At 38.4% G+C, this 27,663-nt stretch overlaps 5 protein-coding genes across 9 annotated transcripts; 3 read left to right on the forward strand and 2 right to left on the reverse strand.

The window, feature by feature from the left end:
* On the forward strand, positions 5,849-8,144 carry LOC18774576 (probable L-cysteine desulfhydrase, chloroplastic). 2 transcript variants are annotated; one of them, XM_020565035.1, is made up of 3 exons: positions 5,849-6,120; positions 6,269-7,719; positions 7,846-8,144. In XM_020565035.1, the coding sequence occupies exons 2-3, from the start codon at positions 6,280-6,282 to the stop codon at positions 7,858-7,860; spliced, it is 1,455 nt and encodes a 484-aa protein (XP_020420624.1). In that variant the 5' UTR covers positions 5,849-6,120; positions 6,269-6,279; the 3' UTR covers positions 7,861-8,144. The 2 variants fall into 2 exon arrangements, with proteins under 2 accessions (XP_020420624.1, XP_020420623.1); XM_020565034.1 differs by having other exon boundaries at positions 5,849-7,719.
* Positions 8,754-12,943, forward strand: LOC18774597. Of its 2 annotated transcripts, none has more exons than XM_007208291.2 (4): positions 8,754-9,034; positions 9,772-10,118; positions 10,210-12,173; positions 12,548-12,943. In XM_007208291.2, the coding sequence occupies exons 2-3, from the start codon at positions 9,775-9,777 to the stop codon at positions 12,158-12,160; spliced, it is 2,295 nt and encodes a 764-aa protein (XP_007208353.1). In that variant the 5' UTR covers positions 8,754-9,034; positions 9,772-9,774; the 3' UTR covers positions 12,161-12,173; positions 12,548-12,943. The 2 variants fall into 2 exon arrangements, with proteins under 2 accessions (XP_007208353.1, XP_020421137.1); XM_020565548.1 differs by lacking the exon at positions 8,754-9,034 and adding an exon at positions 9,300-9,383.
* On the reverse strand, positions 13,323-18,053 carry LOC18775235 (pentatricopeptide repeat-containing protein At1g63130, mitochondrial). Of its 2 annotated transcripts, none has more exons than XM_020565549.1 (2): positions 15,063-18,053; positions 13,323-14,940 (listed from the first exon to the last, which is right to left on the reverse strand). In XM_020565549.1, exon 1 carries the CDS (start codon positions 17,513-17,515, stop codon positions 15,329-15,331), a length of 2,187 nt encoding a protein of 728 aa, XP_020421138.1. In that variant the 5' UTR covers positions 17,516-18,053; the 3' UTR covers positions 13,323-14,940; positions 15,063-15,328. The 2 variants fall into 2 exon arrangements, with proteins under 2 accessions (XP_020421138.1, XP_020421139.1); XM_020565550.1 differs by having other exon boundaries at positions 15,025-18,053.
* Positions 18,639-23,063, forward strand: LOC18775226 (protein SGM1). Of its 2 annotated transcripts, none has more exons than XM_020566803.1 (6): positions 18,639-18,951; positions 19,731-20,084; positions 20,246-20,353; positions 21,715-22,176; positions 22,274-22,375; positions 22,584-23,063. In XM_020566803.1, exons 2-6 carry the CDS (start codon positions 19,860-19,862, stop codon positions 22,746-22,748), a joined length of 1,062 nt encoding a protein of 353 aa, XP_020422392.1. In that variant the 5' UTR covers positions 18,639-18,951; positions 19,731-19,859; the 3' UTR covers positions 22,749-23,063. The 2 variants fall into 2 exon arrangements, with proteins under 2 accessions (XP_020422392.1, XP_020422393.1); XM_020566804.1 differs by lacking the exon at positions 18,639-18,951 and adding an exon at positions 18,960-19,048 and having other exon boundaries at positions 22,584-23,057.
* On the reverse strand, positions 24,621-27,458 carry LOC18772430 (uncharacterized threonine-rich GPI-anchored glycoprotein PJ4664.02). Its single transcript, XM_007204916.2, has 4 exons — positions 27,234-27,458; positions 25,565-27,010; positions 25,293-25,479; positions 24,621-25,214 (listed from the first exon to the last, which is right to left on the reverse strand). Exons 1-4 carry the CDS (start codon positions 27,361-27,363, stop codon positions 25,028-25,030), a joined length of 1,950 nt encoding a protein of 649 aa, XP_007204978.2. The 5' UTR covers positions 27,364-27,458; the 3' UTR covers positions 24,621-25,027.

The raw sequence follows: 27,663 nt of genomic DNA on the forward strand, positions 1-27,663 counted from the left end.
TTGGCCCCAAGACCCAGACCAATTCCATCCCCCAGCCTTGCCTCCATACCCAGTTCCATCCCTCCCCTCCTCCTTGGCGACGACAACAAATCTCTGCTCCAGCCCCCCACCCACAAAACCCAGCCTGCACCTGCAAAAAGTGAGTGAGAGAGAGAGAGAGAGAGAGAGAGAGAGGATTATTTGAATTTTCTGGTTTTTATTTATTTTTAACATATAAAATGACAATTTTGCCATCATATTTAATGGCAAATTGGATGAAATGTTGCTGATTTAGATGGCAGGGGGAAATATGTGAAAAAAAGTTGTTCATATCCTTAATTTTCTAAATTAAAAAAGAAGAAAAGAATATGGGGTAAATCAGAAAATAGATACAAGTTTAGGGGGTAGCTTTTTAGTTTCAGCAGCTACAGATGGGTCTGGGCTACTGTAAAGAGCAAATGGGTGGAGTTGCCCATATGTCTGAGTTCAAGAATCATGCCCCAAGGGTGTTTCGAAAGGTTCGTGGAGCCTTAGGAAATACCTTGGTTTCCTTCACCAACAAAACCAATAGTTGCTTACAGATAAATATTTGCTCGTTCAAGGATTGCTTGGCTGATTTATCCAAGGAATGTGTCGCTTAGGTTGCCATAAACAAGGTAGTCATGGTTTTATCATAGCTATAGGGTGGGTGTATATTTACAGTCGTTGTTGTTATTTTCATTTGCTAGCATGGAGCCACTAAGTCACTTGGACTCGATATTGGTTTGGGACTAGCTATGATGCGTTCTAGCACCGGGATTTGGAGTTCCACTTTCAGATTTGGTGACATGCTGGTTCACTCGTCGGTGGCATGATTATAGGGGTTATGTCATCTTTCAGCGTCTAGTACAACAAAGCACGTCGTTGTCTTCCAACAACGTATGTCATCATCTTCTATGTTTTTTGCTTGGCTTGAATCTTGGTTACTGCAAGCATATTTTGGTTGTTGCGTTGCATAGTGACTTTACTCCTTTTTTTTTTCTCAAAAGCTTGATTGTTTGGTAAAAGAAACTTCGGGTCCATTTGGGAGTGTTTCTGGAACAGTTAAAAGCACTTCTAACAACGTTTGACAGAAAAGTTTAGAAGCGTTTTCTGGAAAAGCACCTGTCATGTGCTTCTTCAGAAAGCACTCCCAAGTGCTTTTCTAAGAAGCACTTCGATTTCTTATGAAAATTTTAACATATTTATAATAAAAGCGCTTTTGGTAGAAGCGCTTATAAGTAGAAGTATTTTCTAGAAAAGCAGTCACAAACGAACCATTCATCTTGACAACGTTTAGGTTCTTCCGGTAGTAACACAGCACTACCTTCGTAGTGTTTTCCTTCTTGAGTAAAGCATAGTGCTTGGATTTCTTGAATAAGGCTTGAGGCTTGATGATGCTTGATTATGGAATTGTGAGACATCCCAACGGCCTTGTGGTTTTGACTCTTAAACTTGGTCATTGGAATGGTCAGGGCTTAGAAAGTGCTTAAGGCACTGGAGCATATAAGTTATGGCAACTTATGTATTGTTTGTTGCAGTTGTTGTGAGCATGTTTTAGGAACCAAAAGCTCGGGCTTAGCTATTGAAGCTTGAGTTTTGCAAGTGGTCATTGCAGCAAATGTGTTGGGTTATAACAGCTCGAGTTCTTGTAAGTGATGGCAAACTTGGAGGTCATAGTGACATAATTGGAATTTCAAGGAGATTTTTGGTCTTGGAATAGTGGTTTTAGTAATAATGGATTTTTAAGCGCGTTTGGTGTTTTGGAATTGCTGGTGATGGTGATTGCAATGAATTCCCTTCTCAGTCCCTAAGTCATCATAATCATCAGAAAAAGATTTGATTGGCATGAGCTGCAAAAACTCTTGCAGCGTGGCCTCATTAGTATTTGTTTGGGTCATTGCATGGTTTGATGAACTTAAGATATCCTTTTGTTTAAATGGTGACAATTTGCATGATACAGTGATAGCATGGCTTCTTCTTTGTGCTTCCGGCAGCTAGAACTGCTAAGTTTTGACATTGTCATTTTTATGATGACTGTATTGCTTGAAAAGCTTGATATTGTGATATCTGGTTTGGTTTGCTTGAAATGATTGTATCTAGTGAAATGCTTGAGTTGCATGGTTTTAGAGATGGATTATTTCTTCTTGGCATGATTTCTTTTGAGACCACCTCCTCTACATCCAATACATGAGAGCATAAAAGAAATAGCCTCTATGTCTTCACACATGCTAGTGGATATGAATATCTTGTCCAATAGCTTAGATTCATTATCCAAGTATGAGACAACTGAAACAGGAGGCCCCTTGCTATTGTGATGGCCTGTTGCTTTGACAATTTTGCTTGGTATGTTGTGGCATGTTGTCTATTTGATATTTTGCTTGATTAAAATGCTAGGCATGTAAATAAAGTACTTGGTGTGGTTTTGCTTGCCTAATATGTTTTGCATGCATATGTGGGTTAATCCACAGACAGTTGTATTGATATATAGTGTACTGAAGGAGCTTGAGGGAGCATGGAAAAGTTGCTCTCGGAGATATTAGGAGCTGTGTGCGTCCTCCTTGGAGAATTTATTTAATTTTTTTTCTTTCTGTTGGTTGCAACTTGCTTGTGTAGACATTGGACTGAGGCATGAGTCTTGTTTCATGTGGATGTGAGGCCCAGCCTTGTAAAGAGCACGAGTTGTTTGCTGTTTAGAGGCTTGGATCCTTTGCACTTGACTGATATAATGCTGCATGACCAAAGCATACGATGATTACAAAAATAATATAAGCATTGTAGCTTGCAAATGACTAACATAATTGACATAAGCATGTCGAGCAGGTATTGTTTTAGCACTGAGCATGCATAGTTGGCATCTACATTGCAGTGTGTAACATGGATTGATCAACACAAAGGTGGATCAATACAAAATGACAAGAAGTATAAGATAAGTGAGTAGTGCGTGGAATAAGGAAGGCCCTGAGAAATTTTGCTGGAGATGCAAAATTGAAAGGTAGATTAATACATATTAAATATGGATTACTCCACCTGAAGGATGGATCAATCCGTTTGAATAATGTATTAATCCGTTTAAATGATATATTAATCCAGGTTAACGGTGCAAATGAATTAAGCTTGGATTGCAAAGACGACTTTTTAAAAAAAGAAAAAGAAAAAAAAGATACATATGATTAAGACTTGGTTAAAGTAATAACCAAAACTTATGATAATGTGTTTTTGGTAGTGTGTAACTTCTACACAACATGATCCACAAACGTAACTTTATGGAGCAGATAATTACATGTGGACATAAATAATATAATGCATAGCCATAAGTAGGTTGATAGAATAGCATGTGTTAGTCAAAAAGATGGTGTGACTATTTGACTCACACACTAAACAAAATAATGATACAATATAATAATGCAAGTGGTAAGTAAAATAATGGTAGTGGATCAATAAATAATAAGAAAATGATGCAAGCTGGTGCACCATATAATGCATCAAAGTATAACAATAACAACTAATCAATCAATATTTTTTTACTTGGGCAGACCGAATGCACGTGCTTTTGTCTATGCTTAAGACTATTCAATGAAACATAAATTTTATGAATATATTAAAACAGTAAACCAATATATATGCTATATTGAGATCAAGGAGGCATGATAATAAAAATCTTATCTTGGTGAAGCCATTCCTAGAGATGAGGCTGAGAGCATTGAGCAAGTGTTCCTTCTACCTCTCTCACCGAGTTTGCACAACTCTAAAAAGGTGAGGGCTGCTACGAAGGTGATTTATGGCGATGGCCAGACTTGTTGATGGTGGAGAGGTGAACAGCAGAGCTAGCCTCAACAATTAACGACGGTGGTCAGCGGCTTGCATATTGGCTGAAGCCCCCAGTCCTCTTACAAGATCTTTGCTTGCTTGAGAATGGAGATCTAAGACACAAGCAAAGGGTGCATGTCAATAATCTATATTATGTTTGTTCTGCAAAGTAGATAGCCAACAAAAGAAAAAAAAGAAAGAGGAAATGTTTTTATTTTTTTATTTCTCTTATTTATTGCTTCTGGTCTTTTTCTTTGGTGGCATTGGTGAAGATAGCGGCCTGATCCCCAGCAAAGTCTCCAATTTATGTAAGGGCTTTTTTGTTCTAGCAGCTACAGATGAGCCTGGGCTACTGTAAAGAGTAAATGGGTGGAGTTGCCTTTGTGTCTGAATTCAAGAATCATGCTTCAAGGGTGCTTCGAAAGGTTTGTGGAGCCTTAAGAAATACCTTGGTTTCCTTCATCAACAAAACCAACAGTTGCTTACAGATAAATATTTTGGCTTGGCTTGAAAAACTTGTAGCATGGAAGATGAGCATTCATGAGTCATGAGTTTAGCATTAGAGAGAGAGAGAGAGAGGGCTTGGATTTCCTATGAGAAATAGTGGTTCAAAGTAAGGGGAGAAGGAATTTTGAGAGGATTTGTTGAGGGAAGAGAGGAAAAGATAAGGGTGGAAGTATGGGTGGTTTGAGCAAATTTCCGGCAACTTGACAAAAGCTTCGTCAGGCTCTTGAGCGGTTTGCTAGAAGAGAAAAGGGGAAGAAATGGGAAAACAGACCTCAAAATTGAAGGGTTCCATTAGTGATAGGGGATGCTTGCTTTTTCTGGATGTGGTCAGATAATGGGTAGGAGATGTCTCATTTTATAAGCGCTGGAAGCTCCTTCTTCCCAAGAAACCCTAGCTGGTTCTTCCCAAATCTGCCAAGTCTCCCCCTCCATTCCCCTTCTCTTACTTTGATTCATCCCTATTTTGTGAAATCCTCCCCAATCCAAATATATAGAGACAAGATTTTTGAAAGCTCTAGAGCCTTCCTGCAACTGTCCTTATGGCAATCTCCTATCTTTGGCTACACTCTCTCCTTCTTTCCTCCCTTATTTTATGGTAAGAGTTGGTAGGAGAAAGAAGTGAGTAATTGTGTTGGTCTGAAGGGTGTTTTGCTCCTATCAGCCTGTACATGCAAGTATCCTTTGGTTTTTTAGATGGTCTGTCTTGGGTTTGTCTTTGGCCATATGCTAGAGACTTTCCTAAGATATTTTCTAAGTTGTTTGGGCCACTTCCTAAGATGATGGGCTAATTTTCTAAGGTGATGAGCTATCTTTTCTCTCTTTCATGCTTATCCACATATTTGGGCTCAACAAATGGGCTCGAGTTTTGGGGTTCCCAAGCAGCTCAAAACTTCCACTTCTTGGCTCATCAGTGGGTCTCGTGAATGCTCGTAACCATTCATACCACAACCCACTCAGCAAGCCCCAGACATTTGCGTGGCTTGGACCCACTTAAGCTTGTAGCGTGACTAGGTGCAAAATAGGGGTTTTCCTCTTAGCATTGCATGTCGATTGGCGTGCTCGTGCTCAAATTTTATCGTTTTGCAAAGGGCCATGGCCGAGTCAAAACGACACTTAACGGGATAATTAGCATGGGTTCATAGAGCCGGTGCATTTTATAGGCTCGTTACAACTCTTAGCGTGACATATTACATATTTGTTTGGCATGGCACGTGGATCACGACTCGTGCGAGCATGGATGACGAACTTTCGCGTGCCCAAATCGGGTTTCTTTTCAGTAAGGTATCGCACTGAGCCGAGAATATATTTAGGCCTAGCCTTGAATTTTTTGGGCCTCATGGGGCAAATCAATACACCCCTTAAAAGGCTTTCGGAAAATTACTCTTCATCTCTTTTTTATTAATGTGAGAGTTAATCCCTTAACTTTTTTAGTTGCTACAACTGCTATCAGTTCAAGGCCTCTAGCAAGCCGCGTGGGTCATTATTGATATTGGCTGTGTTCAGCCTTCCCTTTAGACTTTAGTTGGTGAGTAGACCAAAATGTCGACAATTATGCCTTGTAATAATTTCAAGAAAGGCTGCTCTCTCCAAGTTAATAATTGAACTTTTAGAGAAACAAGTCTGAGTTGACCCCCAAAAAAAAAAAAGTCTGAGCTTCAAAATCTGGAGCAGACCTCTGTGCTCTTATTCCCTATTTATCATTCTCTTTCTCTTATCTTTGCATCTCTTGGAGTAATTTGCAGCTAGTATTATCATCAAATTCCAACATCATCCAGGAAAGAAAACTACTTACGACAACGGCTTAGGGTACTTATTATTATTAAAAATCATGTTTAAATAATTCTTGCCTCAACCATACAGTTGGCTCTGATCCTCATTTGTTAATGTCATACATTTGGCTCTGATCCTCATTTGTTAATGTTTTTTGTTGTGCATGCATTGTTGTGTTTTTTAGTAACGCAGGTCATGGCCGAGAAGATTATTATGTTTTGTCGTTACTATGTTCTACTTATTGTTCTTCTTCCTTATCGAACCCTCCAATTCTTCTACCACAAGCTTTCATTTCAAGTCTCAAGGGCCTCTAACCTAGATGCTGCTGAGGGCATCGAAAACCATGTTCCCATTGAGCCAAAGATCTCTTCTTCCTTCATCACAGACTCCGAAATCCAATCTGAATTTGCTCACCATGCTCCTGGTGTTGCCAGGATGAACAATGGCAGCTTCGGTTGCTGCCCTGCCTCTGTCATCTCTGCCTTGCAACAATGGCAGCTCAAATTGCTCTGCCAACCGGACCATTTCTACTTTAATGAGCTTGAGGACAGGATACTTGAATCAAGATACAAAATCAAAGACCTTATCAACGCAGAAGATGTGGATGAAGTCTCCATTGTAGACAACATCTCCACTGCTGTCGCCATAGTCCTGCAGCAAGCAGCATGGGCCTTTGCTGAAGGGAAATTTAACAAAGGGGATGCTGTCATTATGTTTCACTGCGCTTATGGCGCGGTGAAGAACTCAATCAAGGCCTACTTTTCGCGTGCTGGTGGATATGTTATTGAAGTTCAATTTAATTTTCCATTGAATTCCAATGAAGAAATTATAAGTGAATTTAGCAAGGCATTGGAGAGAGAAAAGGGTAATGGTAGGAGAGTGAGATTGGCTGTGATTGATCATGTCACATGCATGCCAAGTGTTATAATGCCAGTTAAGCAATTGGTTAAAATCTGTAGGGAAGAAGGTGTTGAACAAGTTTTCATAGATGCAGCTCATGGTGTTGGGTGCGTAGATGTTGATATGCAAGAAATTGGGGCAGATTTTTATGCTAGTACTTTGTATAAGTGGTTCTTCTGCCCACCTGCAGCTGCATTTCTGTATTGTAGGAAGTCAGCTACATATTCAGATTTGCAATTGCATCACCCTGTTGTATCTCATAGGTATGGTATGGGGTTGGCTGAAGAAAGTTTTTGGGTTGGGACAAGGGATTATAGTCCATATCTGGTGCTTCCTTCAGCTATGGAGTTCGTTAAGAGGTTCAAAGGCGGTGTTGAGGGAATCATAAAAATGAATCATGATGCTGTTGTTGAGATGGGGAAGATGTTGGCAGAAGCTTGGGGAACCAATCTAGGCTGCCCTCCTGATATGTGTGCTAGCATGATCATGATTGGTTTACCATCTTGTTTGGGGATTTCAAGTGATGATGATACTATGCAGTTATGGGCACATTTACGCGAGAAATTTGGTGTTGAAGTCAGGATACATTATCAAGCTCCCAAAGATGGAGAGGTTGTGTTGACAACGGGGTACGTTCGAATTTGTCATCAGATTTACAACAAAGTTGATGACTATTACAAGCTCAGAGATACAATTAATCAACTCGTTCATGACGGGTTCACTTGCGCTCTTGAGGTATGCATATTGCCTTCATCCACTTTATTGGTTTGTAAGCTTGAGCCTAGACATACTACACACTGCAATTTCCTGAATTTGGTTTGTTCACTTTTTATTGACCTGGGGTTTTATGTTAATCTGCAGTTCAATGAGGCCTGAAGAAATCCGTTTGATAAATAAAAAGGAGCTATATATAGTTCTCTGTCTCCTGCATGCTTGCTAGTTGGAATGCAAACAATCTATACAGAAAAGTTTATGAACTTGTTTTTGTTTTTGTTTTTTTGGGTTTGATATGCAGAAAATGTTCTTGTATGAATACATAAGCAATTGTCAGTCAGCTTCAAGGAATGTAATTTCCAGAGATGTTTTAGACAACCACTCCACCAATGGACTCTATTTGAACACAATATTGACCTAAGAATATTATAGTAGTGCGGCCATAATATCTTCAAATTCTCAGGCAGCATGTGACATAAATGTGTCCTTTAAAAACTTGAATGTGTCAACTTTGATCCAATAGCTTCGATTGGGGTTCAACTTCAATGTCTATTAGCCATTTGTGGTTTATGAACCGAAAATGGGTTTGAACATAAAATGTCAACTCCCAAAGTACCCTTTTCTTTCTTCCAAGGGTTTGAAGATTATAACTTTTTATGTGCATTATGTGTTACCTATGAAATTAACATCTCACTTATTTTTCTTGGTTTCTATTTATGATATAGCTTCACAAAGCTAATCATACAAACTAAACCTCCCCAAAAAAAAGTTTCATCCTTCTATGAACAAAGAGAAAAAAAAGTTCCATCCTCTGCTTTTATGTTACAAATGGACACTTACTTCACTAGGTAGGTCTTGTACGCAAACAAAGATGACATGGTCTTCATAATAAATTTAGTATGAAATGTAGGGTTTTATTTTATTTCAATAAGAATAAGAAAAATCTTACATTTTTATTTATTTTTTATTTTTTTGAAAATAAAAAGAGGAAGAAAAAACTGGGTTGTGAAGTAAGAAGTATGAACTGGTGGGAAACCAAATAGCCACATACATATACATATATACACACACATATCCCCTGCCCAGTGCCATTGACAATGCACCTGTAACGTATTCATATATCCAAAATACGTAGAAACAGTGAACCAAACAAACCATATTAACCACCATTCTCTCTCTCTCTCTCTCTCTCTCTCTCTCTTTGGGTATGATTTTGTGGGTTCACACGCATGCTTAAGCGTTCCCAAAATTCGTTGCTGCGAGCCCAATTCCAAAATAGCAATTTCAAAATCGAATTGGGCATTGGGGTTTGAGACCTCAGTCTCAATTCTAAAAGGTGATCATCTCAATTTCCGATCTTTTTTTTCTTTCACATATTGATCTATCGTTATTACAGAATTTAGGGTTTTCAGAATACCTTCTGCAGGATTAAATTTTTCACTTAAAAAGTCTAAATTTTTGGTATTCATAGAGTATCGGCTCTTTCTTTTAGGGTATAACTTGATATTCCAATTTGTTTCGATCGAAATTTATTACCCATTTGCTCATGCTTTCGTTTATTGTTAAACCCCTTTTAGGGCCTTTGAAAGTTGCTGCCTTTCTCAGTTTGCATCTGCAACAAAGTTTAATCCTTCGTCTGGTTAGGTCCTTCCTAGCTGCCAAAGACTTGGATTTGGAGCAATTTTGTATGACTTTTACATTTTGGTTTTCTTGAGAAATAAATATGAAATAATGAGTTTTAAAGACTGTGTTTACATTTTGTGCATTTGTCAGTAACCAGAAACAGCCCTACCTTAATTAGAAGTTAAAGTCTGATCGCTTAAGTTTAGTATGTATTGATGTATTGAGTTTAGGCTCAATTAAATTTCTTAGCAATGAAATCTGAAGTTAAACTAGTACTTTTCCCCCTATTGCTGTAATATGAAGTGACATGATGTCTGGTGAGAGAGGCACTCCTGTTTATGAAATTGTGCACAGTTAACAGACAAAATGTACTGTAGATAATATCTATTGCTTACTGATTCTGTTATGATGATTTGATACGAATTTGCTTGTTGTGTTTGACTGAGACAGATCATGGAGGGGAAGAAAATCATAGCAATTTGTCAGTCAGGGGGGGAATTCTTGACTGAGAAAGATGGTACATTGTCATATAGGGGCGGTGACGCTCATGCAATTGACATTGATGACCAGATGACGTTTAACGAGTTTAAAACAGAGGTGACTGAAATGTTTAGTTGCAGCAACGACAATATGTCCATCAAATACTTCCTCCCTGGCAACAAGAAGACCCTGATTACTGTTTCCAATGACAAGGATCTCAAGCGCATGATCAAATTCCACAGTGATTTTGCAACCGTTGATATTTATGTCATAGAAGAAATAGTTGCTCCTGATGTCTCCAACATGCCTGCCAGTAGGTAGTTCTCTTGACATGCATGCTAGTATTTTAACTACTGTTTTGGAAATTTTCTTTTTGGTGAAATTTCAGAATTTCATGGATTTTTTTAGGTCGAGCAGAACAACTCTATCAGAAACTGTGGTTCCAGTTGATGCATCTCTCGACGTTGTGGACTTTGTGGGCGATACCACCCAGCCCGATATCCCACTCGATGCCTCTCTTGATATTGTAGATGATGCCAGCCCTATTGATGCACATATTGATGTACCCAATGAAATATCACCCATTTTCCCTCTTCTTGGCCACAACGATGAGAAGCATGCTAAAGGTGCACAGCAATGGCAGAATGCTATTACGGGTGTGGGCCAAAGATTCAGCAGTGTTCATGAATTTCGTGAATCGTTGCGTAAATATGCCATTGCACATCAGTTTGCCTTTAGGTATAAGAAGAATGATAGTCATCGCGTGACTGTCAAGTGCAAGGCTGAAGGCTGCCCTTGGAGAATTCATGCATCAAGGTTATCAACCACTCAGTTAATATGTATCAAGAAGATGAATCCAACACATACATGCGAAGGGGCTGTTGCAACTACGGGGCATCAGGCAACAAGGAGTTGGGTGGCTAGTATAATTAAGGAGAAGTTAAAATTCTTACCCAATTATAAGCCCAAGGATATTGTGAACGACATCAAGCAGGAATATGGAATACAGCTAAACTACTTTCAGGCATGGCGTGGGAAAGAAATAGCAAAGGAGCAGCTTCAAGGTTCATACAAAGAGGCATATAACCAGTTACCGTTCTTCTGTGACAAGATAATGGAGACAAACCCGGGTAGTCTTGCTACTTTTACGACTAAGGAAGACTCCAGTTTCCATCGCCTATTTGTCTCATTCCATGCCTCATTGTACGGTTTCCAGCAAGGTTGCAGGCCTCTCCTTTTCCTTGATAGCATACCCCTGAAATCAAAATATCAAGGCACATTGTTGGCGGCAACAGCTGCAGATGGGAATGATGGGGTTTTCCCTGTTGCTTTCACTGTGGTTGATGCAGAAACTGATGATAACTGGCATTGGTTTTTACTACAACTAAAATCTGCATTCTCAATAACTTGCCCTATAACATTTGTGGCAGACAGGCAGAAGGGATTAAAAGAATCAATTGCTGATATATTCAAAGACTCATACCATGGCTATTGCCTGCAATACTTAACCGAGCAACTTATCAGAGACTTGAAAGGGCAGTTTTCTCATGAGGTGAAGCGACTCATGGTTGAGGATCTTTATGCTGCTGCTTATGCATCTAGGCCTGAAAACTTCCAAAGTTGTCTTGAAAGCATTAAAAGTATCTCACTGGAGGCTTACAATTGGATCGTACAAAGTGAGCCCCAGAACTGGGCAAATTCATTCTTTCAAGGTGCTAGATATAACCATATGACATCCAACTTTGGAGAGCTGTTCTATAGTTGGGCATCAGATGCACATGAGTTACCAATAACACAGATGGTTGATGTGATCAGGGGTAAGATTATGGAGTTGATCTACACAAGAAGGGCAGAATCTATTCAATGGTTGACAAGGCTGACTCCATCCATGGAGGAAAAGCTAGATAAGGAAACCCAGAAAGTCCGAAACCTCCAAGTGCTACTTTTGGTTGGTAACACTTTTGAGGTTCGTGGTGACTCCACTGAAGTTGTTGATGTTGATCGCTGGGACTGTAGTTGTAGAGGGTGGCAGATAACTGGTTTACCATGCTGCCATGCAATTGCTGTCATTGGTTGTCTGGGCCGGAGCCCGTATGATTATTGTTCAAGATACTTTACCACCGAGAGCTACAGACTGACATACTCAGAGTCAATACATCCTGTTCCGAATGTAGACATGCCTGTGGTGAAGGCTTCTTCTCAGCTAGCAGTGACCGTAACCCCTCCTCCCACCCGCCGTCCACCCGGCCGGCCTACTACAAAGAAATATGGACCACAAGAGATGTCTAAGCGTCAACTCCAGTGCAGCAGATGCAAGGGTCTTGGGCACAACAAGTCCACTTGCAAAGAGTTATTGTAGAGTATTAGACGTTGTAAGTATCAACCTTTTTGGTGAATAATGTTCAATGCTTTGCCCAGTTTACGTCTCAATTTTGATAGTTGTCAAAAGAAACATGTTGTTCCGATGCGTCCATGTTTTTACTGGTTTATTGATGAGTGTACGTGGTGGCTGCGCATTAGTATTCAAGTGCATTGTAGGTATGGCTTCTTTGTATAGTCTTGCATTTGTTTGAATTTGCGCCAGCACCAGCTTTTGTTTTGATGTCTCAAATAGAGTTCCCTGGCTGCTAATGAGGCTTTAAGGATTACATTTCTTTTTTTGGTTCAATGTAGTTTTGGCTGACATGTATTTTAGCATAAATATACCTTAATAACTGAATTTGCTTTTCTTTTTTTTCCCTAATAGGATTGCATCAGAGGACAAAGGCAAGGGCATCACAATCTGTACTAGACTAGTGGAACCTCAGAGACAGAATGGGACCTGTTTCTTAGTTTAAAATAACCAAGCCATGGAACCTGACGTATGTAGTTGTAATTATCATTCCCCTTTGGTAGTTGTATTGCTAACTTGGTTATTTGCTAGTTTGACTTAGTGTAACGTGTGATGACTATAACATTGGTAGTAGGAGGAGCATGTTCTTAGAGTTACTTGAAGGTCCATGGAAGTTGGAATGGCATGAATAGATGCCAAAATCTAAGTAGTTTTGGTCCTTTCTCTTGTAAATTATCCTTTTGGTCAGTTGAATGATAAAAGCAGCTGACTTGAGCTTGTATTTATTGAATACAAGTTCTCCATGTGTAACATTCTGCTTCCCCTTTTTTGTTTTTTTAAAAAATTCCGATATACAAGTGATACTGAAAAGGGGAAATCGATCACAAAACCACGGTGCACTGGTTCCCTTTGTAAAGTTGCAAATGTTAGATTATGTGGGTTGAATGAGAAAGCTGGAGAGTGGCACCAAATTGTAGGCCAACATGCGATCTGTGGACTCTATTTATATGATGATTATGTGTAAACACGAACATTTAAATCGACCCCAAGGCAACTCTCCGGTAACCACACCAGAAAGCAATGGCCACCACTCTTATAAAAAAATGGCAACTTGATGGGTCTGACCAGTCATACCAAGTGACTGATTAATGTTTATATAATATGAAAAAAGAAAATAGGCCAATAGGAATTTAAAAAAAGAATCAGTTTTGTTTTGGATTTCTTGGGATTAAGGTACATGAAAGAATCTGCGTGCAGCCTAGCTAGAACGCATATTGGGTGAACGTTCAAGCTCATGTCATTGCCTCCCTCCCTCAATTATATAAAAAAGAATCGTTTGATGCTTGTGTAAGCTGTTAGCCCTCTTGACGTCTCTTGCAAAGTACTCATCGGCTATGTACCATGCATAATGCATTTCTTGCAAGCTCAATGGGCTTCTTCAACGCTTGATCAAGAAGAACTGGTTTGGCTTTTGCAGGAGGCAATTGTTGAAGGCATTTCTGTTGGTACGAGATTACAGCATTCAGGCTGCTCTTAACATCAGCTGACTTCCTCCCGAACAAGTCCTCTGATCGAACGGCTAACACAGATTCAAGCTGGCCAATCCCCAAGTCTATCAGTCCAAAGCAACCAAGTTTTCCCTTTTGGTTATCACCACCTTTTGGCTTATTGTGTTCCACATTTTTCATTGCCGCAAGGGTTGATTTGATAGCCGCTGTAAAATATTTTACCACATCAGCTTTGTTGCCAACCGGACTAAGAGTGTCTTGGCAAAGTCCCCTGTAACAGTTCTGCCACAAATGTTGTCAAGGCTCATGTGGATGCCTGTGTTGTTCATCGGGTGTTCTATAGTCTTCTTGGGGCTATCTACATCCACCACGACAAGCACCACAACTGCGGCAATAACCACAAAGGAGACCCTGATCACTATCATGTTGCTAAGAATTTGATTCCTCTCTTCCTGATCTTCATCCATTAGGAATTAATGACATAAGAAGAGATGATGGCACAAATTGCTTGTTCTTCTTTAGTTCTCTCTCCTTTAATATGCGGGCGTGTATTTGAGGCTCAACAGCGCCTGCAACAAGAAATAGAACTGATCTTAACTGCATTTAGTTTAGTAGTTTGTTTTTGGTAACACAATACTAGAAGTTCAAAGCCTTTTTCCTATGACTGCTATTTTTAAGCAAACTCTGGTAAGACTGGTATTAATTGACATTGACCGAGTCTTTTGAAGGCAACTAATTTGGGAAAAAAATACAATCAATCAACCAACATTAAAATTAATCTTAAGAAAAAATTACACAATGAAATAGAATAAAACAACTAAAAGAGATATCCATCCAACCAACCAACCAATAAATAACAAAAAGAAAATTAAGCTAATTTTGAGCCAACAAGAATATTTTTATTTTTAAAAAAGGAGGAAATTTCTGAAAAGTCTATCTGAAGAATGACACTTATCAATTTCCTCCTTACACTTCTTTTTTATGTCTTTTTTCAAACTTATAGTACTAAAAGCAAAACAAGGAGGGTTCATGAACCACTTGCACTACCCTGCTTGAATCTTCGATCCCAACCTTCACCAGTTTGCCTATCATTTCATTCTTGACCCTTCTTGCCTAGGAGTAAAGTACCGCGCAACAAGTGAGGTCCGAACAAGTCTCATTAGGGATGCTTGGTTCTACATTTGAAGTGGCTTCAATTTCTTTTGATTACATAAAGCTTCCCCAGGCAGCTAGCTCAAATAGGACATCACTGTTCTGCATTCTGACTTCCGCATCCATTACTTTTTGAAGGATTTTTTGCTGAAACATGTATAAAGTTAATTCGGAGACATACAAACAGTTTACAATAAAACTTCCACAGAGATTTCATAGACAAAGAATTACATTTGAAGCTGTAGGAACATATTGGTATAACAACGAACCTTTCTTGGTCTTGGTTGAGGGTTAGAATCTGTACAAGAGATCAATGCACATGGTACGTGAAGGTGAAGAAAACTATTGAACAGGGTAGGCAACAATCATACCCCCGATCCATTGCACTAGGCACCACAGCTACAAACTAGCTCAGCTGTGACTGATTTTGGGGACAAAATCTTCAATAGTGAACATGTAACAAAAGCACACTTCACCAAGGTAGTTGAGCGACGAACAGGTCATGAATTGATTATTGGGATGGAAGTATCATGATTCATGTCACATCTAATCCCTCTACAAGGATGTTGCTAACAGTATCTTGGACAGTACAATTATCATAGTCCAACACGTTCCAATCTACTTCTTCGCTAACAGCAGAACCAATAAGCAATCCATGAGTCTTAGCATCTGGGACCCAACCCTTTTCCAACATTATATCCAACAATCGACAGGCCTCATGTTTATAACCCTCTTTCCAGAGGCCGTTAATCAGTACATTATAAATTGCTGAATTCAGAGCTTCGCTACTAGAAGCAAGCTTATCAATTGAATCTGAAATCACGTGCAGCTGAGAAAGGTTGGCTATACAAGACAGTAGATTAAATAGTCTCTCTGAATCAGGTATAAGACCCTTGTTGACCATCATACGGAAAAGCAATATGCATTCTTTCACTCGATTCTGCAGACTCATGCTTTGTATGAGTATGCAATATGCATCCAGATCAAGATTGCAACCCTCCACCAACATTTTTGAGAGAACTACTAGCAGATCTTTTGCGTTGTCTACTTTTGACAAGCCAAACATAATAGCTGAGTAAGTTGAACTGGTAGAAGAAGTACCAGAATAATAGGCCAATTTTTGTAGCCTTATTGCTTCATCAACCTTTCCTGTCTCACATACACCCTTGATCAACATATTGAACGAGGAAGACTGGATAGAGCACCTATTACTAGACATGTAACAGAACACTTCAGTGGCCTCATGAGTCATTTCCACTAGGCAAAGGCCTTTGACAAGCTCAGAGTAAGATGTAGGATCCAAAACCCAGCTTTTGGCACGGATGTGATGAAATAAATCCAGAGCATTTCTGTAGTTGCTCATTTTGCAGTTTCCAATAACTAGTGCTGAGTATGTGGCACAGTCAGGAAGAGAAGAAGACACCACCATTCTACCTAGAATTTCAGACGCTACCCTAATCCTGGAATTCTCGCAAAGCCATCTGATAAGGATATTCCACGAATTACAATCAGCTACATCACTTTCAGACATTTTCACAAGTAGGTCTTTTGCCATAAGAAATTTACCAGCACTGCAGCAACCTTCAAGCAATACATTGCAGACAGAAGTTTCTAGGATATGCTTATCTTCCAAGAACTTCATAGCATCATCTATCTTCCCTAATTTACAGAACACATTTACTACGTCCGCAAACACATCATTAGCTGGTGTCAATCCAGTTTCCATCATATCTTCTAGAACCTTTATCGCATCATTTAAACAAAGGTTCTTGCATAAACACTGTAACAGAACCCCACAAATCAATGAATCCGGCATAAAATTGGAAGCTCTCATCATTTCGAACAATCTGATTCCCTCCTCGGGTCTATTATTCTGACAAAACAAAGGTATTAGGGTGGAATAAAAACTCAAATCAGGCTGACAACCAAGTTCAAGCATTTCACTTAAAACAATAACAGCTTCATCCACTCTACCTTTTGCAATATGAGCCTTTATGAGTATCTCAAAGGTCCTACAATTAGGGCTACACCCTTTCTTCTTCATTCTCCTATACTGACCCAAAGCAGACTCAATGTGGTCGGTCTCCAACAATGCCTCTAACAAATAATTCAAAGTTTCAATAGTTGGTAAGATCCCTGCCGTCACCATCTCCTTATAGACAAACAAGACATCTTGAAAATCTCTCTTATCCTCCACAAGAGCGCCCAATACAGCATTAAATGTCTCAATTGAGGGCCTATAGCCACCTGCCTTCATATTCACAAGTACCCTTATTGCCTCACTTTGCCTACAATGTTTAACAAACATATCAACCAATGCCAAAAGAGCCTCTTCAACACCTGGGCATTTATCTTTCACCATATTTTGACAAAACCCTTCCATTTCCTCAACCTTTCCAGCTAAACCCAGTTTCAAAATGATCCGATAATACGTATCTGCGGTGTGGTTAAACCGTCTTTGGAGGGAAGCCCATTTGAATACCTTCACTGCTGAGCTCAAATCATCAGTGTTATCTAAAACCCGGATTAAGTTATCAGGAACAAGCTTATTCCTCAAAGACTGGATATTTTGTTCAAAGTCGGATGAATTTGGTGGGTCTTGATTCTTTCCCGGGAAACATTCAACGGTTTTAGCACATGAAGCTGAAGAAATGCATGCACCTGAGCAGACCCAGAAAGGGATTCTCTTGGAAAATGTCAAAGGCTGGAGCTTTACCAGCATTGCAAGAGTTCATGAACAGTTTGTGCTATTTCCTCCGGTAAAACAAGAAGTTTATATGTAAAAGAGAATTAACGAAAGATTGATCACTGACCTGAGAAATGAAGCACAAAACTGAAGGCAGAGAATGACATGAAAAAGTGACATCTTAGGATTTTAGGCAGAGAGAGCGAAGAAACCAGGTTGTGTCAACTCTGTGAACTTCTTGGTTCTGCCGTGAAGAAGTGCGGAGAGTTTTGTTTCTCTGAGAAGTGACTTGGGCCTCTTGGGCCTTCGGTCTGATAATTGACTTGGGTCTTTTGGGCCTTGGGAGCTCGTCTAAGGCAGAGCTACTTGGTCTACTTTTGTTATTCAAAGTTTTTTTTTTTGTCTTCTTTATCATATAATATGTTTCCAATTAAAATTGTTTTCTTGTAATTTTTAGTACTTCTCAAATTAGTGTTTGACTGGCCTCTTAATCTTTGACATTTTGTTTTAACTAATGTTTAGGAAAAAAATATTATAATTTGTTATATTTGTTATGGTCTTTATTTAAGTTCATAAATTTGAGCTTTTTAATTTCGGATGAAATCCTTTATGGAGAGTTTAATATTATTTTTATAGGCTGATATATAAAATGAACTGTAATAAGTTTGTAGCTCATGTAATTAAGAACATTTATTTATGCACTCGAAGTTCTAGATTTGATTCCCTCACCCCAATATCACTTGTATAAATATATATATATATATATATATAAAGTGAACTTGGCATGAGGTACTAATTAAATCTTTAAAAAGAAAATTGATCATTTAAATTTGTGTGGAAAAATATATTTCAAACTACTAGTCAACCGAAAAATTAAAATAAAAACAAAGACAAGTAGATAGAGCCCAAAAGCATGAACCGTTTAAAAAGCGAACCGGCCCGTCATTGTTTAAAACAGGAAGATCCAAAAATGATCCAAATAGGGCCAACGTGTCAAGACCCCATTGGCGGTGTCGAAAATTTGGATTTGCCGCGCTGTGGGTCAAACTGAAAACAAAGGAGGACCAAGTGATAGCTTCGAGAATCGTCATATTTACGAACCCGAGGCTCGGAAGCTCCGAACCAAAGCAATCAGGCCTCTGTCACATTTCGCTTAAATGCAGCAACTTCCACTGAATAAAGACAAAAAATTTATAATTTTGTAAAGAAAATCCTACTATCAATTACCCTAATTTCACGGGTTTATTGGTGCTAAGTTGGTTTCCATTTTGAGCCCTTGGATGATGCCCGAAAGCTGATTCACCGCCGTCCGATTGTGTTACCTTCTCTGTTGTTGGGCTGAAACAGAGTATTAGTATTTGATTGAGGTCTATCTGTCTGTCTGTCATATGTTGGGAAGAAGACAAAGAGATTCCCAAGTGGGTTTTGCTAAGCAGCTCTTTGTTCAAACTGGGTATATGACTCAGCACCTGGTATCTCTCTCCCTCTCTCTCTCACTCTCCTCTGTGTGTTTCTGATGGGTTAAAAAAACATTTCTTTGTGATCTCATGTTGTTTATGCTGGTGACTGGTAAGAGTTGCAGTTTTCTTAGTGTCTTTGGATCTGTTTTGGGGATTTTTAGGAACTTACTTTGCATGTAGAGGTTAGGAGGTGGTCAATTTTTAGTTTATTGAAAAAGATCGGAACTTTTTATGGTTTTGTTTATGCTTTCTTTTTTCCTGCGAAATTTGATATGTGTGTCAGTTGTAAACTCAAATTGACTTGAACTTTTTGAATGGTGAATTTTGTTTAACTTTATTTTTCTGGGTATGAGCTTCAAATTTGAGACTTTTCAGTTCAGATTTCTTTAAGTTCAGTAGACCCAGTTGATGCCTCTCTCTCTTATTAACTCAATATTATTTATTGGTTGAGGTTGACGCACCTTAGGCATGCTTCTCTCTCTACCACTTCCTTCATCTTTCTCTCTCTTCATAACAGTTGGGTTGACGTTCTGAGGAGCTGTATTATTTGCATGATAAAATTTCAAAAATATGTGCAATTATCTTGGATTAGATTATCTCGAGAAAATGATGTTGGTAGAACTGTTCATTTTTTAAAAAAATTGGCATGAATTTTCATTTTTTTAAAGTTGAATCCGTCAAACCATTTACAGTGTTTTTAAAGTTACAATTTATTTAAATAATCATTTTTTAAATTACAATTTCTTGAAGGCCATGAAAATTTAATGCACAACTACCGCTTTCACATGCAGCTATGAAGTTAATAGCTTTCACTGTAAGGACCAACCTCTGATCTTTGGGCCCTTTCGACTTTATTCACTGTATTCACGCCATACAGATCTTCACCATCAACCTCACTTGGCTAAAAAGATTTGGAATTTATGATGTCAATTTCGGAGAAATCACTGCCCTGCTCGCCTTCTTCTTCCTCCTCGTCATTGTCATCGATGTCGGTCCAAGAGTTTGATCCATTGTTAAAAGATTTGAACGAGAAAAAGCAGAGCTTTCGGCGGAACGTGGTGTCATTAGCATCGGAGTTGAAGGAGGCTCGGAACCGCTTAGCTTCTCAAGAGCAATCATTTGTAAAAGAAACACTTACAAGACAGGCAAGTAGTTGTTGATTTAATAACTGTAGGCTCTTTTTGTATTTTATATGACATGGTTTTAGTCTTGAAATCTATCATTTCTCTTTTTTTGGGTGTTTGTGTTTGTGGGGTCATTTTGGTTTGTTTATGCAATTCTAAGTGCTTTTTGGGAATTTTTACAGGAAGCACAGATGAAGGCTAAAAACTTGGAAGAAGAGATTGGTAGATTACAGAAGAGATTGGAACATAGAAATGAGAAGCTTGAGGCTTCAGCATCTACTGCTGAAAAGGTCCCACTCACATCCTAGTTCTTGATTATGTATAATTTTTCATTAGCTTTTTTAATTTTCTGGCTAACTGTTTAAAAATTTATCATTTTCCTTTGTGTAGATCCTCTCACTTACGACTTGTTTAACTAATTACGGTTGTTAGCTTTTCTTTCCTAAGTTGATGAGGTCTTTTATTAGTTGTTTTTATTGCATCTTGCTGTTTTGAAATTATCAAACAAGACTCACATCTCATACACATCATTGGGGATGCCTTTTGGCCTTTCCTCTTTGTTTTTGGCGGAGCCCATAGGAGAAAAGGTGACCAGGTCTTATGGATTTTATATAATTGTTTCCCTCTTTTTGGTTGCTTGAACAATTCAATTAATTTTTGCTAGTATACCAAGATATAGTGGTAAGCTAGGAAAGTGAGGGAGTGCACCCTCCTAACAGTTCAAACTTTTGGGAACTGTAGTAAACAACCAATGATGTTAATTCTTCCACACAAGTCTCAAGATTAAACTTTGCGCAACCTTTGTTACATACATGACCTCGCATTAAGGAGTTGCCAAGTTTAGGGTTTCTTAACTGTTTTCCCAATAGAAGTTTTGAGTGATTATATGGAGTGATAAATTCCGAATGAGAAACAAATGGGATTAAAATTTGCTTCTCATAACCATCTACTTCCCCCTAAACCTTTATTTCTTTTTCCTTGTATGCATTAAGTCCTAATGGGTTCAGATTAAAAGAAGCTAAATTAGTGTTATTCCCCATATCAACACATTAAATAGTTTAGCCTGAATAAAATGATAGAATTGTCTTCAAAACTTAGGAGATCAACTAATTTCTTTTTCAAGTCTCTGCAAATGTACACGTAGGTAGGCACATAATAGTTGCATTTATAAACAGAAGATGCAACATATAACTGTTGTCCTGAAGGCAGAAAACCAAGTTCAACTTGGATTTCTATTTGTGACTAGACATAAAGAAGTGAAGAATACCATTGTGAGATATGTGGAAGGTTAATAACTAAAGTAAATTGGAGTTTAAAGGGATATGTGTATTAAACAAAATGAAGACAGGTGCATTTTGTTTTAAATTAATGCAGGAGCTTATTTTGCTTGTTACCATTTGTTCAAAAAGATTTGGGTAATTGTTGGAGTATTAAGAAAATTTATTATTTTACTTTTTTGAGTTTTTAACCAATAGACAAGTGTGATATGTTTGTATTTTGGAGCATACACAGTAGCTATTGTTTTTGAAATATCTAATTAGTTAGTAATTAGCAAGGTATCTGCTTGCAGAACATAATTGTGGTAGTTAGGGTTGTGAACTTTATTGGTGTACAATTTTCCCTGACTATGGTGTTGTTAATGTGACTGCAGTACCTCATGGAATTGGATGGTCTGAGATCACAGCTTGCAACCACTCGGGCAACTGCAGATGCTAGTGCTGCATCAGCTCAGTCGGCACACCTTCAGTGTTCAGCACTTTTGAAGGAATTAGATGAAAAGAATTGCTCATTAAAAGAGCAAGATGATCGTGTAATTAGGCTAGGAGAGCAATTAGATAATCTGCAGAAGGACCTTCAGGCACGAGAGTTTTCCCAGAAGCAACTGAAAGATGAAGTTTTGAGAATTGAGCATGACATTATGCAAGCTGTTGCAAAAGCAGGGGTGAACAAGGACTGTGAGCTGAGGAAAATATTAGATGAGGTTTCGCCAAAGAATATTGAGAAGATTAATAAGCTTTTAGTTGCAAAGGATGAAGAAATAGCAAAATTGAGAGATGAAATCAGGGTAATGTCTGCTCATTGGAAGCTCAAAACTAAGGAGTTTGAATCACAGGTACATTCATCATGTGCTTTCTTTGTCCCCAGTTTGCTTGTATAAAGTCCTTGTTAATAAATTTTTTTATTGAACTTCAACCTGTTTCTGGGAACAGTTGGAGAAACAACGGCGAGCAGATCAGGAACTGAAAAAGAGGGTATTGAAATTAGAGTTTTGTCTCCAGGAAGCCCGTTCTCAAACACGAAAGCTTCAAAGGGTAATCACTAACTTTTTGTTTTACTCAGTTTGTGTTATTGAAGTTGCATTTTAGTTCAAACCTTGTGCCTGCAAATGGTCATAGCAGAGCTTTAAGCAATTACACGGGCCAGTGTTGGTGTTCCTGTAGCAACAATTAGGTCCTTATCAATCAATTTTTCACTGCAACAATATATTGAACTAACATAAGAACTTATTCATTGTGACAGATGGGTGAGCGAAGAGACAAGGCTTTGAAAGAGCTCAGGGATCAGTTACAGCGGGGTGGCAGTGGAGCTTCAGCTGCTGAAAACCAAAATTTCTGGGAAAGCTCTGGTTTCAAAATCGTGGTGTCCATGTCCATGTTGATCTTGGTGGTGTTCTCAAAGCGATGAAATAGTTGCACTATCGAGCTGTTGATGTATAAAGAACATGAATCTTTTTAGTCAAGGAATTAGGAATAGTGCATAGGCCACAGTAGAAATGCTCATTGTAGAGGTTCTTATTTATTATGGAACATTATCAGAGAATGCAATTTTGTTTTTCTTGTTAAATCCACATTAGTGTATGGAAATTGAATCCATGTACAGCATTTTGGCTATACCGTATTTGCCAACAATGTTGTATTGGATTTATTTCTTTTTTTATAATTTTATAGGAGACTTTTCTTTTTGACATGTTAATTAATGTTCAACTTTTCTTGTTGGTAACCTTCAATTCGTGACATGCGTTCATGAATGAAAAAGGACAATGGAGTATTCAATTTGGCCACTCATCTCCAAACCAATAGTTAAGCAACCAAATCTTAGATGGTGTTGTATTCTGAGTTCTAACTCCAAGCATCTCCTCCAGTCAAAATGTGAGAAGGAAAGGCCAGATTTTGTGTGGATTTTCAGTTTAACTATAAACTAATTTATTGATCCAGCCCAATTTGTAAAATGTGGAAACTTGGGAAGGTAGCAAATGGAACTTAGGCTGACGATTACTATGTATGCATGCCGGCGGAGCCACACTGGGACCAGTGTGGTCCTGGGCCCCATTCAAGTTTTTTTAATATTTTAAAAGTAATATATTATTATGTATTTATATATGTATATTATTTCAAATACTTTACGTTTTGATATGTACCCACATGTGTTATGGCGGACCTATTAAGGCACAAGGAGGTAGTTCAAATTGCGTCATTGCTTAGTTGGTGGCGGTGTACTCCAGGTGTACAGATTATCTTATTTCTATTTTCAACATCTAAATAAATGTTTTTGTCCTTTACTTTAATTTATTTTTATATTACTCCATTTACTTAAGTTTACAATGTAAATAAGGAAGTACTCCCTATTTGGATTCAAATAAAAATACTAGAAAATCAAATTCTCACTAAATCAAAATAAGAAAAATCGGTTTTAGTATAAAATACAATTTATGCTAAAAATGATGGCTCATTAAGTCAATATATACTTCATACTAAAATCCCATAAAATCAAGTTTTCTTATTTGATGTGTAAGGAATAAAAACCACCATTATTTTGAGAAAATGATTATTCCGAAAAACCATTTTTTATACTAAGTCAATATTTTTTTCATGTATGATATGAATGCATGAATGGGCCTAAGATTTTTTTTAATTTGGAAAATTTTGAATTTTTTTTCTTTCTTTCTATTGGGTTTAATGGGGGAAAAAGCTTGAAAGATATTTGCTAAATCGCTACTCTTTGTCCATCTCTTGCAATTTTTCTTGCTTAGAATGTATTTGTCTATCCCTTTGTCAAGAACAATTATGATTGCAACCAATAAGCAATATAATTCTTGACATATGTGATACATATACACTATTTTTTGTATGTATTGTGAATTCGAATTTTTGATTCTTTATAATTTGTAGGAGGCTCCCACACACATGAAATCTTGGCTTCGCCATTGCATGGTATTTTAGTACTCTAGATTCGAAATTAGTATATGGGTTTAGCTTGAAATGCTAAACTTCGACCAAAAAATATAAAAAGAAAAAAGCTTGAAATGCTAAACGATGACACTAAAAATTTGCATAAAGTTTGATGATTATTACTTGTCTAGTAATGATAATAATGGGCATGGATCTAACATCATGATGATCAGAAGATCTTGATCCGGATACAATTAATGTGGAATTTAGCTCCATGTGTAAATGATGTTATGATCAGGTAACTTATTTTGTAAATGAACAGTGAAAGTAAAATCAGTCCATTCGAAAATCATTACCCTGCCAGTTGCCTTAGTGCAGATCAGACGAGTGAAGTTGACTCCAATAGATAGCATAAATCTCTGTTCATGCAACTTTACTAAATATCTAGATAGAAGAGCAATATGAACTCTAATTCTAATAGTATGAGCACAGTACACAGACCTACAATACGCAACTAAAAGAGATACAGGATCACAAATCTCTATTGCACCTCTCAACCTCAGAGTAAAATTGTTGTTTCCTACCAGCTCAGGTTTAGATGTAGAGAAGCTTACATTCACTTCACCCACAACCATCTCTACATCCCAAAGCTAATGCAAGACAGTAACTAACTATCATGTTTCCTCTAGCTTTCTTTGCTTGCATATGCAGTTATGTACAACCGTGATTCGTCGTGAGAAAATGTGCTTCTGAGGAATCTGATCACCCGTTAATTTACATGGAGAGGTCATATTTTTACATGGTAAGAACAATTTTTCTAGTAACTAAGGTTGTTACCAAAAAGACGCAACCAACAGACGGTCGCAAACTAGCTGAAGTGGATGTTGTTGTGTTAAAACCAGGAGGGCTGTCACTCCCAAACGCTGGCATGGATCCTGAAGCCGGGTTGCTCGAGTTCAACACTGAAGGTGGAGTACCGGAGCTGCAAGTAGAGATGAAGTCAGTGATAAACTGGTAAATGTAGTATAGAGATTGAAAGTCATGAGACAGAACACTATACCCTGATACACCTTCCCCAGGTGGTGGAATTGATGTTATTGCTGGTGGTGGAGTTGTTGAAGTTGATGGTGGAGTTGTTGATGTTGGTGGTGGAATTGTTGATGTGGGTGTTGGAGTTGTTGATGCTGGATTTGAAGTTGTTGGGGTTGAGGATGATGATGATGATTGGTAAATGCAGGAACCAGTGCCTGTTCAAAATTTCAGGAGAGTGTCAGATATATACATATATGGTTTATTAAATCATAAGGAAGAAACAAAAATTTATGATCATACTTGGATTAGCATTAACTATTGTGGCAACCCCTCCAAAGTCACAGCTAGTTGACACTGGATTCTTCTGATAATAGCTGTTGAATGCATATGAGGCATGATTTTGAAGAGAATTTGGATTGTAACAGCTTCCACCCTGTTGGATCTGTGAACAGTCTGTGCCACCCATTCCACATGCATAGTCCAATCCTGCCTGCAGTGCTGTTTGCTGTGCTCCACTCTTGGCCACACACCAGCTCTGTCCTGGAACTGCAGGAGTATTATTAGTTGTTGCAGGAGGTGAGACTGGGTTTGTGACAGGTGTTGTGACTGGAGCGCCTCCAGATGGTGGCGGGGAAGTTGTCACAGGATTTGTCGGGGGTATGGTGATGGGTGTGATGGGGGTTGTGGCTGGATTGGTAACTGGTGAGCTCACTGGATTTGTGGGGGGTATGGTGACGGGTGTGGTGGAGGGAACTTCCACTGGCGCGGCAGGATTGACCGGAGTTACTGTTACCGGGTTTGTAGCAGGGACAGTGACAATGGTTGGTGTAGGGGTGGTAGGCAGTGGTGGTGCTGATATGGGAGTTGTAGGGAACACTGTTGGTGTGTCAAATGTGTCATGTGAAGTTGTTTTCAGATGGAAACTGCTTAAGAGTTCTCTCCTAGAAGAAGGAAAAATCTGTTCCTCTTCCCTTTTGAGCTCTTTCTGTGCAAAATCATCCATGGAAGCTACTTCTGCATATAACCCAACTAACCTACCTGTAATCTGAGTGTTGCTTTCTAAAGCTTTCAAAATCTTAACAGAGAATTCGGCTACTTCAGATGCACTGGGAGCTGCTGGACTTTTGATTGTCAAAACCATGGGGACATCATTACAAGGAAGAACAGAATTTGCAAGGCTGGCTCTCTCAATCACTGACTGAACAAACCTATCACCCATACTCAATTCTCCATCAATATTGGCTTCTACAATGACTGAAGATCTCACTTCATTGATACAAGTACAAATCCTATGCAGATCTCTTTCATGTCCTCTTCTCAAATTCTCAAGAGATGTCAAAGAAAATGCTACTGAGACCTTAATTCTTCTGTCAGAAGGAAGACTAGCAAGGACTGCTGAGTGCATGTATTTCAGGGTGGATAAAAGCATAGGTAGACTAGATTTTCTTGCATAGTCACTGCCACTAATTACTATGCTGCTTTTGATGTTTGCTTGTGAGAGAAAGGGAATTACATGGGTTTTCAGCCATGAGATTGAGGAAGATTTGGAACTTATCATATTTTCATTCAAGTAGAGATCAACAGCAACATCAGTGTTGGGCAGAGTACTTAAAATCCTAGGATCTTCAACGAAGACTCGAATCTGAGATGGGATGATCTTGTTTTGCTTCAAGAACGATATGGTTCTACTAGGTGATGAAGTTGTAGTGTTTCCACTTGCATGATATGAGAAACCCACCAGAGTTCCTGTAAGGTGTGAAAAAAAAAAAAAAAAAAAGAACAAACTTCAAACTACTTTTAACTTGTAATTTTAGCTGTAACTAGTTTTAACCCAATTTATAACAATAACCTGATCAGAATATGAAAAATGTAGATCCAACTTCACATTAATTAGTGTGATGTTCATAAAGAGAACTATGGTTTCAGAAAAGCAGAAGATCAAAAAGTATAAGTAATAGTTTTTGCTTACCTGATGAACAGCTAGAGAGAAGAGACATGAAGAACAAGAAGAGGCACGTAGAAGCTGCATTGGCCATGATTATGTGAACTGTTTCTGGGAATCTAGGCAGAGACCAAGCTGGATTTTTAATGTGATTCATAAAATGGAAATGCTTTTAAAACATTGCAGATAGAATTGGAGTGAATATAAGCACCCATTGGAGAGAGAGAGAGAGAGAGAGAGAGAGAGAGAGAGAGAGAGTGTTGAAAATAAAGGTGAGGAAAGAAAAAGGACAAAAAAAGAAAGTGTGAAAAAGAAAGGTGACGAGTTGTAATGATAAAGAAAATATGTTTGCTTTGTCACTAAGGATATGGGGTTGAAAACCTTGTGTCTGCAAAACAGTAGAAAGAATCAACTATGCTTTTGTGCTTTTTTTTTCTTTCCCAAAGAGATATAAGCT

The sequence above is a fragment of the Prunus persica genome, chromosome G6 (assembly GCF_000346465.2).
Source record: "Prunus persica cultivar Lovell chromosome G6, Prunus_persica_NCBIv2, whole genome shotgun sequence".
In the NCBI taxonomy this organism is placed as follows: Eukaryota; Viridiplantae; Streptophyta; class Magnoliopsida; order Rosales; family Rosaceae; genus Prunus; species Prunus persica.